The sequence below is a fragment of the Anoplolepis gracilipes genome, chromosome 12, assembly GCF_047496725.1.
Source record: "Anoplolepis gracilipes chromosome 12, ASM4749672v1, whole genome shotgun sequence".
Classification (NCBI taxonomy): Eukaryota; Metazoa; Arthropoda; class Insecta; order Hymenoptera; family Formicidae; genus Anoplolepis; species Anoplolepis gracilipes.
Genome location: NC_132981.1, coordinates 1,767,687 through 1,790,095, shown reverse-complemented (window position 1 = coordinate 1,790,095; position 22,409 = coordinate 1,767,687). Strand labels below are relative to the sequence as shown.

Here is a 22,409-nt window from a genome sequence, read left to right as displayed (position 1 = left end):
GACTTGTGTGTAGTAAAAAATTTTAAATAGAAAAGATGGGGGAAAAAGTAATTTTCCTCTCAATGTTTTCAGTATATTTTCTGTAACAATTTTATACATACATGAAACTAATAGTCGTCGCATTCTTACACTATAAACATACACTAACGTGTGTTAAAATGTAAAGATGTTTCATCCCTGCCCTTCTATTTTGCATTTTACCACACAAAATTCACGGTACATGGCGCGTTAATCGTTGACGACGTGTTACACATCTACAGTTAATATCAATTAGTAATTAAGGGAAGCTACCGACCTTTATTATACTGCTTCAGTGTCGCAGCATCAGCGAAGTGAAGCGGAAAGATAAGTTATATCGCTCGTAGTCTCAACAAACTGTAACAGCCAAAATGACGTTAACGACATCACGCTATTACATCCTTGTAGAGAGAAAATATTATTACGTAGTGTATGCGTGTGTGTGTATGTGTGCTGCAACGGAAGTGGCATTGCATCAAGTGCAGAGGTGACACGAAAATTCACTTGCGCATTTTATCTTTTATACGTAACCTGCTCACATTAAAGCTTACAGAGTAAAAAAGTCGGCGCGCATTCTGTCATTCGTGTTTATATTATACAAGCATAATTGTTGCATAGCATTAGAAAGTTTTATCTCTCTCCCTCTCGCGTCGCGGAATTACATTATATAACAAGCTTTAATCAAGCCACGTTTATTTACACCAAACTATTTTTTATTTACAAACTTTCAAAAAGAGAAAGACATGCATATGAAAATATTTTCTCATCCGTATAAAATATATTCGAGTAAAAATTCTCTTTTTTTTTCTGTTTCACTATACTTGTCGTTCTCCATTTTCAGATCCAAAGGCTGTCAAATTTCAACGAGACGTTCAAACAAACTGGAAAAACAGTGAACGAGAGATAGCGACAAAAGTGAAAAAGAGAGAGAGAGAGGAGGAGGAGAATAGAGAAGGAGAAGAGAAAGAGGGGAGGGGGGGCGGGATGCGTAGAGGAAACCGACCATGGCCTTTCACCTGCAGGAAATCCTATGATTGATGCCACATGGCACAATGTTACTGCTGCATTATATGCACGCGCACACATTGTATACACTCCCCGATAACTACGGCGCGAATGCATACTGTAATAACTCGATATGTAAACCGACGTACAGTGTGTCGTGATGAAGGGGAGAGCGCTAAACGCGTTTACGACGCACCCCTCGTCAACACGGACACTGTACAAACGTATACAATACACACCCTCGCGCAAGGAAATTTAATTGACCAAAGAAAGTATTTTCATGTTTCTTGTTTTCCCTCCTCTTTCCTATTTATTTCACGTTAATATATTTACGGCATCGTATTTTTTTTTTTTGTAATCTTATTTGGGCGCAAATTTTTTTCTACAGGTCCTCTGAAAATCAGACGCATTCTTGTATGTGAGTGCCTTCCTTAATTAAAAAGTTTAAATTATATTTTAACAAATATTTCAATAAGTAAATTTTCTTAGTTTTTATTACATCGCTTGTGCTGCACAAACTTTATGATTGCAATGATGAAAGTAATAAAAAATTTTTTAATTAAAACGAATAATTTAGTCCGACGCGCAAATATTTTATAATAATTTATATCCCATCCAAAGGCGGCAGAATGATAAACTTTAATTCTTTGTTTCTCGCGGATACGACAAGGAAAAATATATATTTATCGATCACTTCAAAAAATATGATTTTAATTAAACACGTCATTTTCTTCAGTATCTTCAAACAAGAAAATGTTTGTATTATAAATAGAATAATTCGAAGCAGAGATTAATTACAATCTAATGCTTCAAGGATATTTAGCACCTACAATCGGAGCAAAAAGTAGTCGAAATTAACGAATATATACTTTTCTCATATATCTTAATATATGATTAGTATAAAGATTGCATAAAATCTCATTATTTATTTATAACTAGAGTGTAGAAATGTATTTTCAAACTTCTGTTACTTTTTTTCGGAGAATTTTTGTGTTTCTTAAATTATAATGAGGAACTTTTATCATTGACGGTACCTCGATTTCAACATTACAGCACAAAATTTGAATTATAAAAATAAAAGAATTTACTCGCACAGAGTAATTAAAAATGTCAGAATAAAAATTATAATAGTGAATAATGACAAAATATACAAGATTTAATTATTTCTTTGATAAATTTAATAATTTGTCATTTCTCCCAGACGAAAGAAATGTGGCAATATGGTAATTTTTCATAAGTTGATCAAATTGCAAATTGACATATGAGGCCTAGTCGCTTCTCGCTTACACATTTGTATATAGAGGCTTCTTCAGATGAAAAGATAGATTATTTAAAATGTCAAAAGAAGGCTCAGCTGAATGCTATGTTGCCACGTTTTCACAATAAATAATATGTCATCTCGGATAATAGGACAAAATTGAGAAAATTATATTCAATATCTTTTGAATTAGTCAGTACTTGACCAAAATTATGTGATCAAATATTTCCTCTATATTTAAACTATACTTTTGCAAATTTTGAATAAATTCCTATTATTATTTCTATCTATTTTAACTCTTAAATCAACACGATCACAGGTTTTTTATAAGATAGAAAATCTGTAATCGTATCAATTTAACGGCTAAAAAGGACAAAAATAATTATATTTATACTTATTTATATAAATAATTATATTTATAATTATATTAATACTTTTACTTATAATTAGATCCACACAATAATTATATTTATAATAATATCGACGAGTAAATTCATTGAAAATTAAAATTCTTAATACTTTTGATTGCTTCAGTGAATCAACTCTAGGTTTTTTCATAAGTCTCTGAACATGTATCAGAACAATCTGTGCAAATTTTATTAAATTCCTATATTTTTAAAAATAGGTACTAAACTTTCTTAATCAAATTGCAATTGTAGTCTTACAATCTCGTGACAAGTGAAAATCAACACCGTTGCATCTCTTGTTATAAATAATTCTCGAGTACTCGAGGAAAGCGGAGCGTCGATATCCACACGGCTAATAACACATGCACGTTGACATATCAGGCCGACTCCGAGGCGAGTCAGCTGATCGGTTTTGCGACGCAAAGCGAGAGTCTCGACGGTCTCTTGGCGCGGGCGCGCCGAATTTCAAAGCATCGGCTGCCTTACTCTCGCACACGTCCAGCTGCATCCGGAGCATCCGCCCACAGGCGCACACGTGACGGCGGGGATCTATCCGCGCGACGACGCGGCGCGTCGCGACGCCACGCGTCGCCACTGCTGCAGAACGGCCGTATAACGAAGAGAAAGTCAGTCCCGACGTTGGCGCTGCAACAGACGTATAGGAACGCGCCTCCTTGTTAAAAGCCGCCCTCACTTCTCCCACCCTCCTCCGGTACCATTCTGATTATTAATCGCGCGGGGGGAATTAATCTGTACGAGAGAGAGAGAGAAAGAGAGAGAGGGAAAAAAAGCAAATATCGCGACAATATATTATTCTCGCGATAGAGACAAATAAATATTTTAGAAGAGACGAGGAAGAAATTTGTTCAACAAACAACATAGAGTGAAATTGATCCACCTCGAGTGAAGTAACCAGAGGGGGTCACCGAAGTGATCAACAACGAAGGAAGCGGGTCGGTGCACGCGGTGCCTTTTTTTTCGTTTTTCGCGCGGGCCATCGTCTGTCTCGGTCCCGCCCCTTTGCCGGGTGGTATCCCAAATAGTTCGATCTCCCGCTATCAGGACATCAGTGGAGACGTTCCAAAGTGGCCGGGTGACGGTCCCTTTCCCTGCTTGTCGCGGGTGCATCGTATATTTTCCTCGCAGACGTCCACGGCCGCCAGCATGCTTTCGTCCTCGAGGGCTTTCCCGCCGATTCTTGCCGTGGCGCTCGTCGTCTGCATCGGTGAGTGTGTTACGTCAGACTCGCATCATCTTGCTTCGAATAAGTGTGATGCACGCTGAAGAAATCGACGAAGATTAATGCCGCGAAATAGAGAAGAAAAATGTATATCTTCTTTTAGAGAAGAATACATAATCTTCTTTTATGGAAGAATACGTAGAGCTTCGTCGCGTGAGAAAGAGGCTCTGCTGATACAGAGTTGTAAGTGAGGATAGTTGCGTGTTTGCGAGATTCGGGTGGGACAAAGCCTGATTTGAAACTGCGTGTGATGTGGATCCCTCCGGAAGGGGAGGGGGTCGTGAAGTATGTGCGATGTAATATTTAAGCACCTCAAAACCAACGACACAAAGAATTTTAACTTTGTCTACGCATTAAAATTCGTGAAAGTATTAATAGTGCTTCGATTAAAAAAAAAAAAAAAAAACAAAAAGATTCTCAAAAATAAAGACTTTTTAATTCTTTGTTAAAAGGAATATAAAATTTTTAAAAAATTAACTAAATTATTATTAAAAAATGCTGCAAATGTATCAATAATAACTATTCCGTTAAAATATCGGGAATCAGAATCAATCACCGTTTCGCAGAAGCATCAAGATTGCTCAATTAGCAAGTAATTAGCGCGATTCTACGTATTGCATATATTTCGTTCGCCGAAAATTATTACGCTTTAATCATTCGTTCAACATGGCACATTAAATTATTTGTTCCTAACAATTGTTGTTAAGTTCTTTTTTTTACGCGATTGTGAGATTAGTAATGAAAGATCATTAATTATCGCGAAAGTTATAAGATCTGCATACGAATAAATTAAGTTCTTCTTAATTTAAAAGAAGGTCTTTTTCTTTGTTATATAATAAATTTATTTTAATTTAATTAATTAATGATCCAAGTGCCAGCGAAAAAATATGTCTTTTTTCATGATAAATACAATTTTGTGCCCAAACATTTGCCAATGGACAATTCCAAATTAAACAAAGTCTATTCCGGCAATTCTTTATCACATGACATTTTAACGAGAAAAATGGCGACAGCTCGTTAAGGAGGAGAATTCAAGAACAAGATTGTCATGTTCCGCGACATTTATCGCAATCTCTCCGTTTTCTCTCGATAACAAGCGATTATTTCGTCGAATATCCATGCTTTAATGAAATCAACGCACGACTAGTGGACGCTAGAGATCGCGGCTAATTAAATTTTCAATTGTTCCGCATAAGCCCGAGGACCCGAGGACCCGAGGACGCTGCGAGTGCAATATGTGAGAAACGGAGGTTGAATTGATGCAAATTCAATGATTCCGTCTGAAGGAATATCGTTGAGGATATTTGATCAAATAAATATGTAAATATGTATCACAAATGTGTGAGAAATTTTAAAATTGACAAAATATTCTTCGCTTGCGAAAGAAGCGTTTTTCGGACTCGATGGGGGTTACAAGTCACGCTGGTAATAAAATTGAAGACAATTTTCCTTTTAATACATACATATTTTTTTTTTTAGTGAAAAAGTTGTGGAATATAAATGTAGGAATTATTTTGAAATTCGATTCCTTAAGAAATATGTATTCACATCTTTTCTGAATGGATCTCTGCTCGTAACAGGAGGATTATGTGCACATTGATGATCGTTTCACGCGGATTATAACTCCGGTGAAATTCGTGTAATTCGGAAAGGACATTCTACTTTCTATGCGTCGCAGTGCCTTTGGATTCAATTCCTCATTAATAATCTAATCTTGTCTGGAAATGATTTTTCTCGAGTATTATATCCGCTCGCTGCACCTGTGAAATCCGACGATAAAATGTACGTCGAGGATTAGCGCGATTATGCCGTTGGATTACATTGCGAGGAAAGTCAGATCTTCCGGAATTGGATGAAATTTGGCTGCAATATAATTTCTTTGGTCAGTGTAAATTAGACGTGTTTGCGCCAAACTTGCTTCCGAGGAAGAAGCGGTGTCAGACCGAGATTTCAGATCAATCAACGACAACGTATAAGTCGAATCAATGGTGATAAGATTGCCAAAAAACCTTCCCGAAACCAATTAGTTAAAATTAATTGAGATTTAAATCTAATCTAAATTAAATTATAGTTAACGAGGTCCTTATACTTCCTGGAAAAAAACTTGAAAATCTGGAATTTTCAAAAATTTCTTTTATTTTGAAAAAATCTAACAATTCAAATCTTTTTGACAATTTTTCATATTGTAAACAATCGACCGAGCCAAGTGATATGTTTATCAAAATATATCTCTGTTTACATATTCAATGTCTCAACAAAATATTAAATATACATATATTCTTTATTATAATTTTTAGTAATAAAAAAATTAAAATGTTATGCAAGTGAAAAATGATTATCTTACGATTCAATTTTTTTCAGTGCACTTGCAAATTTAACACTTAAGTGGTTCTGTGTTTTTTTTCATATGAGTGAAAAGTATTAGGAAACAAATACAATAAAAAATCATATTTTAAAAAATTGCACCAACAAACTTTTAAAATATATTCTCTTTTTCCTCAAGAATTTAAAAAAAAAAACAAAAGATCGAAGAAAATATTCAGAGAATTTTTTTACCAGATTTAAGTAAATACTCTGGATAAATCGATTGGTGCTGATGGTGATAGAATAGATTGCAGTGTGAAAGAACTTTTTCACAAACTTTAATTCAACTTAACTGAAATATTTTTAATTCTTTAATCTGTGATTAAATTATAATTAACTTTAAACAATATTTTTAACAACATAAACGAGAAATGCACTAGAATACACAGAAAAAAGAATGTTCTTTCCTTGAAAATATTTTTAGTTTCAAAATCTTGAAATAAAATTATATTGTGTTAAACAAAGAAAATTTATTTGAATGAATACATTTTATACAATACATAGTCAATCAAGAAAACTATATTTTTGTTATTTAAAAATAATTTTCTTGAATAAAGAAGAGAAAATGTTGGACAGAAAATAACACATGTTTAAATCAAAGATTATAATGCTCTTAGAGTCAAAATAATTATTGTATTCTTGAAATGATAATTATAGTATTTAAATAAGACTATAATATTGTTGAACTTCAAGATTTTTAAATTCTTCTAAGAAGATTATAAATTCTTGCGTATATATAACAATATATATAGAAACAATGAACGCGTTCATATAATTGTGAATGTAAGTTTTGACTTGACACTTACATTTTTTCGTGTAACCATGCTGTTAAGGATGTTTAGTACCTATTTTTAAAAATATAGGAATATAATTATTTATATAAATAAGTATAAATATAATTATTTCTGTCCTTCTTAGCCCTTAAATTGATACGATTACAGATTTTCTATCTTATAAAAAACCTGTGATCGTGTTGATTTAAAAGCTAAAATAGATAGAAATAATAATAGGAATTTATTCAAAATTTGCAAAAGTTTAAATATAAAAGAAATATTTGATCACATAATTTTGGTCAAATACTGACCAGTTCAAAAGATATTGAATATAATTTTCTCAATTTTGTCCTATTATCCGAGATGACATATTATTTATTGTGAAAACGTGGCAACATAGCATTCAGCTGAGCCTTCTTTTGATATTTTAAATCTATCTTTTCATCTGAAAAAGCCTCTATATACAAACATGTAAGCGAGAAGCGACTAGGCCTCATATGTCAATTTACAATTTGATCAACTTATGAAAAATTACCATGTTGCCACATTTCTTTCTTCTCGGAGAAATGACAAATTATTAAATTTATCAAAGAAATAGTTAAAAATCTTCTATGTTTTGTCATTATTCACTATTATAATTTTTATTCTGACATTTGAAATTACTCTGTACGAGTAAATTCTTTTATTTTTATAATTCAAATTTTGTGCTGTAATGTTGAAATCGAGGTACCGTCAATGACAAAAGCTTCTCATTATAATTTAAGAAACACGAAAATTTTCCGAAAAAAAGCAACAGAAGTTTGAAAATACATTTCTGCACTCTAGCTATAAATAAATAATAAGATTTTATGCAATCTTTATACTAATCATATATTGAGATATATGAGAAAAGTATATATTCGTCAATTTCGAATACTTTTTGCTCCGATTGTAGGTGCTAAACATCCTTAACTATCGTCGATGAATTAAAGTCAGTGTTCGTCTTCCTACACGAAGGCAATCACGTAATGAATGTACCTTTTTCCGGGGACATATTATCTAATAGAACGATGAATATGTGAAATCGCGCGAATGTCCCGTCCCCGACGAAGCTGATAATCTCGATGTAGCGCACCCTGGAGCTTTCTCTTTCCATCCAGTAAAGCGCGATACAGCGTCGTAAATATACAAGAGATGAGCCTTTAGCGCTTTATTACTTGGAGCGTCCGCGCGAGGGATTACAAAACGAGAACCGGATAAATCTGAACCTAATCCTCGTTTGCCAGCGAACATAATCGGAAGGTACTACTCCCCCATGAATACAATTGTTTGCCTTCCGCGAGGGATTTGTATTTAGATAGGATAATTCCTACCAGCGTATCTTCTGTCGAAGCAAAATAATTAAATGCGATCTACAATTGGGGACGAAAAATTTCGGAAGAACAATATATAGCCGTGGTCAAAAATATTAGGCGCCCTTAAGTTTTCCAATTTTCTTGTTTTATTAATAGTATATAAATACTAAAAAGCTTAAAAAATTTTAAAAACCTGTCGATAGCACTTTAAAGCTGAAATTTCAAGCTTTAAAATGTTATTTTAATTTTTCGTCTGCAATAATTTTTCGCCGAATATCGACAACATGTCTGAAAAACACAGATTTAGTTTTGAAATTTATATACCTCGGTCAAAAAAATTGTAGGAAAGTTTTAAAAAAAGTATTTTATAATTTATGAAACTTGACTTAAATTTTTCGAGAGAAATTTTTGCGAAAAATACAATAAAATTTTAAGAAACTAAACAATGTTCCTTTTTAAAGCACAGAATCAGGAAATACGAAAATTTTTTAAATTACCGATAGCAACTTTAATGCAGTATCAGTGCATTAAAAAATTTTTGTATTTTCCTTGTTCTGTGCTTTAAAAAAAAACATTGTTTTTTTTCTTAAAATTTTATTGTATCTTTGACTCTGCGGTTCGGTAAAAAAATTTCTCTCGAAAAATTTGAGTCAAGTTCCATAAACTACAACATTTTGCCTACAAAATTCTTTTTTTAAACTTTCTTACAATTTTTTTGGCCGAGATACATAATTTTGAAACTAAATCGGTGTTTTTCAGACATGTGTCGATATACTCGGCGAAAAATAATCGCAGACGAAAAATTAAAGAAACATTTTAAAGCTTGAAATTTTAGCTTTAAAGTGCTATCGATAGTTATTAAAAAATTTTTTAACCTATTTAGTATTTAAATACTATTAACAAAATAAGAAATACGGAAAATTTAAGGGTGCCTAATATTTTCGACTATGGCTGTATTTATAATTTTGTGTCCAATATGTTCCAGACATACAATATTTCTAATAAATATTTCTAAATATTTCTACTATTTATTTTTTCGAAATATAAATATATAAATATTTGTATATACATTAAGAGAAAAAAATTATAAAAATTGTATAGAACATATTGTTAAAATATAATAAAATATTTTATATAATATAATAAGTAAAAAAAAAATACATATTTTTAACATTATTTGTAAATATTTCTTAAATATTTGCTGATGCTTATGATAAATCTTTACGTGATTTGTTTAATTATAATAAAAATATTTAGGTGATATTTTGATAAACATTTGAATAAATATTATAAATATTATGTATATATTTTATAAATATTGTGTGCCGTTTGAGGTGTAGAAAAAAAAAACAAATTCGAAAAGTTAAATACATGTATGCATGTATGCAAATAGATTTCTATCAGTCATAGATCGCCCAGATGGACTTGACGTTTCAATTACTATGTTACTTTATAATCATCAATAGTCACGAGCTTTCAAAAAACACGCGCATGTTTTACACTTTTAGAAAAAAAACTCTACACACACGGCAAAAACCGGGATACATTTATATTTGATGAAACATTGATGTGCTCTGGACCTCCATTCCGATGATGTTTATCGTTACGCGAAATTTGTCCCTTCAACATCGCCCACTTCATAGCGAGCCAATCGAAATCGAACATATATATATATATATATGTACATATATATCGCTGATGTTTTGAAGTCGAAAATATATGTGCAGCTTCGAGAAAAATAGGTCGGGAAAAATGTCTACGTTTGACCGAATTTCCACGACCGAGTTTCCTTTGTGCCGTTCGATGCTATTAATCTTCGATTGATGGCGCATTGGAGGTTTGATGTAGACTGAGAGAGAGAAAAAAATGCCGTCTCGATGATGACCCCGATTCGGGTAAGATGACGCCTATAATTTGTGCCTTGACTTTAAAACCGAAATTTCGATCGTGACCGTCCGTTCGATTTCCTCCGATGCGATCGAAGATATACACGCTTCGACGCTTCCGGTGTCGGGGATTAATTGCGGAAGCCATGAAATTATCATTTATGACGATTCACATTAACGCCTATATCGTCCCATATATCATCTTTATCGAGACCGGCTGCTAAGCAGCTTCGAATAATCGCATTCATTACTGTTGCATATCGTGATTTCCCGTTCCGTTTCATTTCTCGCGTCCATCTGTACATCCGTTTCGATGACACATATACATATGTGAAGGTCACTTCTTGCATCCATTGATAACTTCACAATCGTCCATTTTTTTAATTATGATATTATCACAAGAAAGATAAATGTCACATTTTTAAATTAAAAAAAATTATTGAATATTCTCTCTTTACATTATTCGAGAACAAATATTCTTGATCCAATATGTTGATATTATATGAATAATGATATCAGATGAAAGCCACGTCTTGCTTTTGTTGATAATTTTACAATTGTGTTTTTTTTTCAATTATGATCGCGAGAAAACAAATGTTTCAATTTAAAAAATGTCATATTTTTAAATTGAAAAAGTTATTTGATGCGAAATATTGATATTATATGAATAATGATATTAAATGATAGCTACATCTTGCATTTTGTTGATTATTTTTATCATCTATCATATTCTTTTTCAATTATATTTATGAAAAAAATAAATGTCATATTTTTTTAATTAAAAAGTTATAGAATGTTTTCTCTTTATTATTTGAGACTGATGGAAAAATATTCTTCAAGTGAAATATTAACATATCATATGAATAATGATATCACAGATGATAACCACATCTTGCTTCCGTTGATAATTTAAAATGCTTTTGTAAAAATATGACCTTTAAATTTAAAAAATTATCGAACGTTCTCTCTTCATATTATTTGAGATTGATAAAGAAGTATTCTTGATCCGAAATATTGGTTTATTGTATAGTGATATCAGATAGCTATCTTGCTTTCATCGATAATTTAAAAACCATGTTAAAACCTTTTTAAATTTTGATTACAAGAAAAGTAAATGCTTTTATAAAAATATCCCATTTTTAAATTAATTGAAAAATGTATCTAATGTTCTCTTATTGTTTGAAGTTGATGAAGAAGAAATATCCGATATTTTCATCTCGACAAATTTCAGCAAAAATTTCTCGAAATAAACATACATTCCGCTTTCTTTTATGATGTTTTTCCATCGTCGATAAATACTCTCTCCCTCCGTGTCTGTTCTCATCTCATTCAACATCTTGTTGCTACACAAGTGTTAGTTTTTAACAAATGTACCTTTCGTACTCCGAACAATTTACGAGGCGCTTCGATCCACAAAGTTTCTATCTGAGACCGAATCCGTCGGCATTCGAGAATTCATCTCTCTAGGAAAAAGACCAACGATTGGAAGACCATAAAGCCGACTGACCTCCTCCGCTGATGTCAAATCTGTGTGACGGCCATTAATCTTGCGGAGATCGCGAACGGAATACATGAGTATCGGCCATTGTTTGCTAGGGAAACTGGATCACTGTTCACTGAAATTAGAACATCATCGTGTCATGCACGACTATCGTTTGACACTTGGCCATCGCATTGCACAGTCGACGACACAAATCATTATCTCCGTCATCTTTTCAAAATTTAAGTGCCTAGTCTACTTTAGATGGTTACAAAAAATTAATTTTTTTTTTACTTTCTGAAAGTGTAATGTCTGAAGATGTTTTTCTTTTATTGTGAAAAATTCACAAAATTGAATTGTAAGACTTTGAATGAAATTACACCTAGATCTTTAAGTGAATCTACAATGCATTTTTCTCAAAATTTTGATGTGATAAATATCTTAAGGATGTTTAGTACCCATTTTTGCAAATTTCATTGAAATATAAGAATTTAATGAAATTTGCACAGATTGTTCTGATACATGTTTAGAGACTTATAAAGAAACCTAGAGTTGATTCACTGAAGCAATCAAAACTTATAAGGATTTTAATTTTTAAGGAATTTGGGACCCGTCGATATTATTATAAATATAATTATTTTGTGAATCTAATTATTAGTAAAAGTATTAATATAATTATAAATATAATTATTTATATAAATAAGTATAAATATATTTATTTCTGTCCTTTTTAGCCCTTAAATTGATACGATTACAGATTTTCTATCTTATAAAAAACCTGTAATCGTGTTGATTTAAGAGTTAAAATAGATAGAAATAATAATAGGAATTTATTCAAAATTTGCAAAAGTATAGTTTAAATATAGAGGAAATATTTGATCATATAATTTTGGTCAACTACTGACTAATTCAAAAGATATTGAATATAATTTTCTCAATTTCGTCCTATTATCCGAGATGATATTATTTATTAAAAACGTGGCAACATAGCATTCAGCTGAGCCTTCTTTTGACATTTTAAATAATCTATCTTTTCATCTGAAGAAGCCTCTATATACAAACGTGTAAGCGAGAAGCGACTAGGCCTCATATGTCAATTTGCAATTTGATCAACTTATGAAAAATTACCATGTTGCCACATTTCTTTCTTCTCGGAGAAATGACAAATTGTTAAATTTATCAAAGAAATAGTTAAAAATCTTGTATATTTTGTCATTATTCACTATTATAATTTTTATTCTGACATTTTAAATTACTCTGTACGATAAAATTCTTTTATTTTTATAATTCAAATTTTGTGCTGTAATGTTGAAATCGAGGTACCGTCAATGATAAAAGTTTCTCATTATAATTTAAGAAACACGAAAATTCTCCGAAAGAAAGCAACAGAAGTTTAAAAATACATTTCTACACTCTAGTTATGAATAAATAATAAGATTTTATGCAATCTTTATAATAATCATATATTAAGATATATGAGAAAAGTATACATTCGTCAATTTCGACTACTTTTTGCTCCGATTGTAGGTGCTAAACATGCTTAAAAACTAACGGATCGAATAACTTTAATTTTATTTTAATGAAAGAGAACACTTTTTTGGGATACTGTATCTAAATAAAATTTCAAAAATTAATAATTAATATTTTTCTTAATAAAATTAGGTTAAATATCTCATAATATACCTTCCAGAATAAAATTAGATAGACCAATTTTATTAATTTTAAATAATATACGAAGATGCATTTCAAACACACAACACACAGAGACACGTATTAACAAAAAAACGTTAAATATCTAAATATAAAGATTTAAAAATACTGTTTGAACATCGATAAAAATGTAAAACGTCAAAAAGATAAATTTTATATTCTTCAAAAAAATTCCTAAAAGGTATCAAATTTTTATGCTGCTAGAACAAACTAGGCCCTTAAGCGCGATGGCTCGAATATGAATTCGCGAAGCAGGAAAAATTTAGACCGTTGTATAATGGAATTTACTTAATAATTCCATCGCTGGCTCTTTCAAGTATCAAATAAATTGCGTACGTTTCCACCCGTCAAACGAACGCTCACTCGCTCGCAGAGCTGGCATATATTTGAGAAAAGAAACGCTTCGTTTCTTCCATTTAAGTGATTCAAAAGAAAGTCGCTCTCAGAAAGTATTCTTTGTCATTGCTGAGAGAAATGGCAAAGCTGGACCGGTTACAAATGCATCAGATCGAAGGATGCAACGCGAAAACAATATCCTTAGATCACCAATCGAAGATCACAGATGAATACAAAAAACAGAATGCACGTTCGCAAGCATGATTAAGGATGCTCTTATCTCTCGATGCTCTTTACTTGCCAGCACGAATTAAAATGCCCTCATTTTTCGCGAAAGACAATTGGCAGAGGGCAAAAATGCAATGGCTTTCAGGGGAACATTTAAATGAACGTTTTGGCCAGTATAAATTTAGCTTGATCATTTGGTGGAATGAAGGGTTCAAATCTCTCCCAAAGGTCTTCCATAATCATGAGTTTGTCGAGCTCTCGATATTCATATATCGCCATCTATTTTCGTGACACTTTGTTGGTTCACATAGAATGACAGGATTGTGGCTATATATGCATCCAAGCCTCGTATGTGTTTGCTATTGTAATCCTGTCGATGACGTCAGTTCCCGATGACGTGGGAACATACGTGTGCATCTGTCTTTAACACATATAGCGAATTTAATAATGATCAATTAATTTAAAGCCTATTGACGTGAAAAATAAATATAAAGAGGTATCGCTATATAATTGTTATTATATAATAATCGAAGTAAGCTTTGTTACTAGAATTTATAAGAATTATTATTATATAATCTAATAATTGGCATAGGATATCGCTACCTCTTTTCGTTCTAATTTAAAATAATCATTAATATTGCTTGAATTAGGCAATGTTTAAAATACTTAGTTTCCTATAAAATGTAGGGTGTGTATAATAAAATTTATCGAATTATCTATTTCGCGAATAAAGTTTCCAGGGGAATAATTCATCTGCGAGAAACACATACTGGCGAATATCTTGTGTACGTACGAATAACCGCGCGTTAAAAAGTACACAGCCTCGACAATGTATCGATAAATCGAACATGGCATAAAACTTCACGGCAAGCCGGAAGTAGTGCATCGGGACGAAGAGTTCAATTCCGCTCGGAGCGTACGCGACCCAGTTTAAATGTAGACTGCTGTCATACACAGTACGCCTGCTCCTCTCTCGCAATATATATACATATATATATCTAACACATATAGCCTCCCAACAGTTGCGAATTCTTCAACTTTATCTCTTACAAGAGTCAAACATATTGAGCGTATACATACACACACACGCACACACACACACGCACACCCAAGTTTGCGATGCAAAATTTCGCAACATAAACTTCTCTCGCTCGTTTTGCAAATTTATTATCTCGCACACGAGAGAGGTAGCGACTGTTCTTTAAAATTTCCTTAACCCGGAACAACGCAGTTGCTAATGAAATAACTTGCGCATTAGAAACGCAATCGCGCACTCGAGCTTGCCTCGCAATTGAATTCGTAACTCTCAGAGAGAAAGCGAGAGAGAGAGGGAGAACGGTTTGAAGACGGTTTCTCCACAAGAGAACAGCCGGATAGGTGGAAAATCGCGTAGCACGTTACGTAGTTACGTAGCTTTACGTCACGGTAGTGGATTCGATACTGACCTATTAGCTTAAAGTAATTTCCGTTTAATTTTCGAGCTTACGGAGTACGGTATGTGTAGACCAGGCGCCGATAAAGCTTTCCGCTTCTGTGTCTGGCATTTTCTGCGTCTACCCATCTCTTTCTTCTTCCTCTCTCTTTTCCCCTTTCTCTCTCTCTCTCTCTCTCTCTCTCTCTCTCTCTCTCTCTCTCTCTCTACTTGGCCGTGAACCACTTAATGGGCTTTTAATATCGCGCGGCCAATCTACTAATGCTTAGATAATGAGCCGTATTTTGTCTCAGAGATAGCAATTACCAACGCGTTAAAGACACCTGATCCTTTGGTTGATTATATAAGAAAGGCTGGAATGTCAGGTGGAGTAGCCTGAAATATAACGAACTTATACCGGACTTCCCTCGGGATTGCCGGGGTGTTTTTCAGGTACACCAACCCTTTCCATCCTTCTCTACACCTCCTTTCAAAAACCCTTTCCGTTCCCTCTAGCATATGACCGCAGAGAGCGTCTTATTTGCAGTCATAGGGACCTACTGTTTAATGCCGGTTCCGAACGGCCTAAATAGAGGGAGTTCTTTTTGCGGCAAGATACTCTCGGTGGTTTTGCCATTGCCTTCCGAGAGGTGGCGATCAAATAACATCGAATAAAAATTCGATGATTCTGTTTGAACCCGAGATCTTAGGCATAGTGAGCAGACGCTCAACTCACTGCGCCAGAACCGCACGAATAGCCTGAAATATATTGACTTATAAAAAACATGCCGGCGATAACTCGATGTCCTTTTTTCATCACGAATGTGTCATTAATAATACTAAACATACGATAATTGAAATACTCTGACGTCGAAAATGAAGAATATTAAGGGAATCCTGAAGCTGTTCTATATTACCGACCAAAATCTAACCTAACATGACAATATATTTTCTTAATATAAAAGTTACAACATATACACATAAAATAAAGTAAATTTTCACTGTAAGAATTGCATAAATATAATGCTAAACATGCGATAATTGAAATATTCTAACGTCAAAAACGAAGAATATTAAGGAGATCCTGAAGTTATTCTATATTACCGACCAAAATCTAACCTAACATGACAATATATTTACTTAATATAAAAAATTGCAATTAATACACTTTTAAAATAGGTTCCCACTATAAGAATTGCATAAAGGAATATTTGTGAACTTTTAGAAATGAGCTTAGAAGTCTAGGTAAAAAACATTTCGTTGTAGAAAATGATGTGCAGCAAATATATTGTCATATTAGATTAGATTTTGGTCGCTAATATAGCTTCAAATAAACAGAAAAATATATTGGTAAATATAATGATAAAAAATAGTACTAAACAATTTACTGCATATAATGCGAAAATTAATGAAAATTGATTAGTTTCCAACAAGAAGTACACATTTGAAATATTAATTTACTTATTTATCAAATTCGTAAAATATGTATTTCAAATATTATTTTAATTATCATGCAAGTTAATTATCATTTTATATTGATTATTTATAACAATACCAGCATTTATACATACTTCAAATACACTATTTCCGTTCACCTTTGATAAATCTAATAAATTACATCAAACTCGTCACTTTTTATCTCGAACACGAAGGCTATTTACAATGGCGTGTAATATCGTGCGAGCCCGCGAGGAAATTATTGCAAGAGATATATCCCGAGACGTGACTCCTTAGTGATAGGAGATTCGAGGTCGTGCGGAGAGGATGGACGACAATAATTCATCGTGTTTGCTCGCGGCACGTAACGAAGGCTCGGTGAACCGATGCGATTCGAGGATCTTACAATGAAAGAGCTGCATTCTCGAGGTGACCCATCTCAAACCCCCGATCGTATCGTACTGGGGGTCTCGTCCGAGACCGCCCGCTCTTCCAACAGCTCGAAAACTTGATAAAACTTCCGTCGAGAATTTCAGATACTTCTTTCGCCGGAACCACACGGCGCGCGATCTTTTTGTTGTCGCGTCTTCTCCCGGGACGACCATTTTTCCCGCGCCAATGCCGTCCTCCCGCTTGTCGACACCGTAAGACGCTGTTTTGCACGTCGAAGCGGCGTAAAATTGGAAAATAATGGCTCTCCAGCCGGCTTCCAGCTTTCGCACGTCGCAGATTTTTAGATTAAAACTCGCGGCTTTCTCCAAGGCTCGTTTTTCCTTTTGCCAGTTTGACATCTCGAACATTTTTGGACAATAAATGACGTAATGGATACCTATCGTAAATATTGATCGTAATATATATTGTCTATTGAATGCATTTATTACACGCAATCTTGATAAATCTCAGTTCTGTTTATCGTAATAAATTTTTACTGATTGATTAAAATATATTATTATTATTTATATTAGATCCTGATTATATTTTATTCAAATAATTTAAAAATAAAATCGAAAATAAGGACCATAAATATCAAGTATTATATGTGTACTGAATACATTTATAAATCCAATCTTGATAAATTTCAATTCTGTTTTAAACAAATTTTACACTCGCTGATTCAAATACATTTGTTTATATTAGTTCGTAATTAGATTTTATTGCAACAATTTAAATAAAATCGGAAAAAAGATTTACAATTTTTCTTGTACATTGAACTTTTTCATTTTTCGGGTCTGACATTTTTGAATACTAAATGACGTATTGGATATCCTTCGCAAATATTGATCGTAAATATCAAATATATATTGTCTACTGAATGCATTTATTACACGCAATCTTGATAAATCTCAGTTCTGTTTATCGTAATAAATTTTTACTGATTGATTAAAATATATTATTATTATTTATATTAGATCCTGATTATATTTTATTCAAATAATTTAAAAATAAAATCGAAAATAACGACCATAAATATCAAGTATTATATGTGTACTGAATACATTTATAAATCCAATCTTGATAAATTTCAATTCTGTTTTAAACAAATTTTACACTCGGTAATTCAAATACATTTGTTTATATTAGATCCTAATTAGATTTTATTCAGACAATTTAAATAAAATTGGAAAAAAGACTTTTACATTTTGTTTGGACATTGAACTAGTTTCTCCTTTTTCGAGTCTGACATTTTTGATAATAATATGATAAATGACGTAGTGGATATCTTTCGCAAATATTGACTGTAAATATCACATGTATATTGTTTACTAAATGCATTTGTAACAGGAAATCTCAATGAATCTCAATTTTGCTGTAACCAATAATAAATTTTATACTCGTCAATTAAAATTTATTATTGTTTATATTAGATTTTGATAAGGCAATTTAAATAAAATCAGAGAAAAGCCTTTGTGAATTTTTTTCTCGTATATCGGACTCGTTTTTTGTTTTGCGGATCTGATATTTCTGAACAATAAATGACGCAGTGGATATCTATCGTAAATATTGACCGTAAATATAAATACATATATGTATATTCTCTATTGAATGTATTTATAACACGCATTCTTGATGAATCTTAATTCTGCTTTATCGTAACATATTTTCACTTTTTAATTAAAATATATTTTATACATATAACTAATTAAAATTAATTATTTGTACTAGAGTCTGATTAGATTTTATTGAGACAATTTAAATAATTATTATATACATATATAGAACTAATTAAAATATATTGTTTACGTCACTACCCGATTAGATTTTATTGAGACAATTTAAATAAAATCGGAGAAAAGCTTTGATATTTCCAATAAATGGCGTAATGAATATCTATCGCAAATATTGACCATAAATATCAAATATATATATATTGTCTACTAAATACATTTATTTTATACATTAATCTTGATCAATCTTAATTCTGTTTTATCGTAACCATAAATATTGCGCTAATTAAAATATATTATATATATATGTATATATATATATATATATATATATAGCTAATTAAAATATATTATTTATACTAAAGCCTGATTAGATTTTATTGAGAAAATTTGAATAATTATTACGCATACAGAACTAATTAAAATATATTGTTTATGTCACAACCTGATTAGGTTGTATTGAAATTTAAATAGAATCGAAGAAAAGCTTTGATATTTCCAATAAATGACGTAATGAATATCTATCGCAAATATTGACCATAAATATCAAATATAAATATATTGTCTACAGTGAATACATTTATTTTATACATTAATCTTGATCAATCTTAATTCTGTTTGATTAAAGCCATAAATTTTACTAATTAAAATAGATTATTGTTTATATTAGATCCTGATTAGATTTTGTTGAGATAATTTAAATAAAATCTGAGAAAAGCCTTCGCAATATTTTTCTTGGCTTCGTAAGAACCATTCCTACTTAATTATATGCGCGGGCTGGCATGTTTTTCAAGAATTTTGGCATCTTGAAGTCATAGTCGAGCGCATAGCGTGCGCTACGTTTACTGCATTATTGGCAAATAACTTTCGCACGAGCGTATACATATATAATATATATTACACATATATTATACGTATATATATGTACATATATATAAGCATGCTTCCTAAGGTAAAGTCTTAATTCTCAAGCCCACGGGGGCGCAATAAGTTACGTCACTCGTCTTTCGCGTGCCGCAAATTCTTGTAAGTTAATTTCTACCACGCCAACCTCGTCTTTCCGTTTGACGTTCATTTTGTATTGGTCTTTTGTTGCAAAATGTTGCGTGACTCACGGAATAATTCGATCAAGCGACAGGCATTATCAGTTTTATTGTTCACGTGTCGTGCGACTCTGACAACATTGAACATCTATTTATTTAACCAGAAATTTGGTTGCGCCCAGAAATTAATTTCATCTGATATTTCGGGCATGTATATAAACAATGCACAATGGTTTTTTTTTCTTTCTCTCTTTTTAAATCGCGTTCACGTAGAATATATTTGCGCGACAGGTGAAATTTACATAATAATATGTAATTTGTATGTGTACGTATATAATTTATAATATATATGTAAATAAGCGAGATCTATATTTGATTCATAATAATATGAATATAATCAACGAGAAGCAAAAATAAATTTGATTCTCGCGGAGATATATGCTAATCTTCCTCCCCGAGAGAAAAATCTTTCATTCGACGATGGAAAAGCGAGAGGAGGGGAAAAAACGAATAATCGTATATGGCACGTTTTATCTACCCGCGAGTCACTCGCTGGCAAACCAAAAAAACTTATTGTCGCCACACAGTTATTTCCCACACTTCGGGAAACTCCATTTTCTCTGCCTTCCTGTCCAAAATGCCGCCTAAATCCTTTCTTCCGCTCGTTTCGCGGATTAAAAACCCTCCTCGCGATTTATCGCCCGCGCTCGTGCATTTGTCAAGGTGATTTACGAGCCGCGCACGCGGTCGCGAATGTTAACCGGGGATGAATTTGATTTCTTACATTCTGAAGAGGCTTCTCCTGGCGGTGATCTTTGACTATGGAATCGATGATGACGATGATGCGGGGCGATTTAGCGGAAGAGATTCTTAATGGAAGCCCGTTCTTTACTCCGGATTTATCTAGATATACCTACAGGGTGTTTCAGACCACCACTCATCCATCCCTTTTATTTTAAAAAAGTTAGGAAAATATATTTATCATGAAAGTCTATCTGAAGTTTCTGATGATGGTACTTCAGATAGACCTTCAGTTTTAAGAACTGCTCGGAAATACCGGAAACGGGGGACAGTTCAAAAATTTTAAATTGCAACATGGGTATCATTAAGGATGTTTACCTATTTTTTAAAATATAGGAATTTAATAAAATTTGTACAGATTGTTCTGATACATGTTCAGAGACTTATAAAAAAACCTAAAGTTGATTCACTGAAGCAATCAAAAGTTATAAAAATTTTAATTTGCAATGAATTTACCCGTTGATATTATTATAAATATAATTATTTTGTGGATCTAATGATAAGTAAAAGTAATTATATAATGATAAATATAATTATTTATATAAATAAGTATAAATATTTATATTTTTTTTATATTATTATAATTATTTCTGTCCTTTTTAGCCCTTAAATTGATACGATTACAGATTTTCTATCTTATAAAAAACCTATGATTGTGTTGATTTAAGAGCTAAAATAGATAGATATAATAATAGGAATTTATTCAAAATTTGCAAAAATATAGTTTAAATATAGAGGAAATATTTGATCACATAATTTTGGTCAAGTACTGACTAGTTCAAAAGATATTGAATATAATTTTCTCAATTTCGTCCTATTACCCGAGATGACATATTATTTATTGTGAAAACGTGGCAACATAGCATTCAGCTGAGCCTTCTTTTGACATTTTTAATTAATCTATCTTTTCATCTGAAGAAGCTTCTATATACAAACGTGTAAGCGAAAAGCGACTAGGCCTCATATGTCAATTTGCAATTTAACCAACTTATGAAAAATTACCATGTTGCCACATTTCTTTCTTCTCGGAGAAATGATAAATTATTAAATTTATCAAAGAAATAGTTAAAAATCTTCTATGTTTTGTCATTATTCACTATTATAAGTTTTATTCTGACATTTTAAATTACTCTGTACAAGTAAATTCTTTTATTTTCATAATTCAAATTTTGTGTTGTAATGTTGAAATCGAGATGCCGCCAATGATAAAAGTTTCTCATTATAATTTAAGAAACACGAAAATTTTCCGAAAAAAAGCAACAGAAGTTCGAAAATACATTTCTACACTCTAGCTATGAATAAATAATAAGATTTTATGCAATCTTTATAATAATCATATATTAAGATATATGAGAAAAGTATATATTCGTCAATTTCGATTACTTTTTGCTCCGATTGTAGGTGCTAAACATCCTTAAATAGAGCTTTTAAAAAGAAACAACTTTTGTTTGAAAAGAAAAATTGGATATCTTTTATTGTTAGCAAGAAATAAACAAAAAACATTTGCAATTAT

General features: G+C 32.0%; 1 protein-coding gene across 1 annotated transcript in view; it reads left to right on the top strand.

Annotated features, from left to right (window-relative positions):
* Positions 1-3,261: 3,261 nt before the first annotated feature.
* The window catches only part of LOC140671643 (uncharacterized), a 117,622-nt gene continuing 98,474 nt past the window's right edge, over positions 3,262-22,409 (top strand). The window contains exon 1 of the mRNA XM_072903117.1: positions 3,262-3,913. Coding sequence (XP_072759218.1) covers positions 3,853-3,913 — 61 coding nt within the window. The 5' untranslated portion in view covers positions 3,262-3,852. The remainder of the gene's footprint in view (positions 3,914-22,409) is intronic.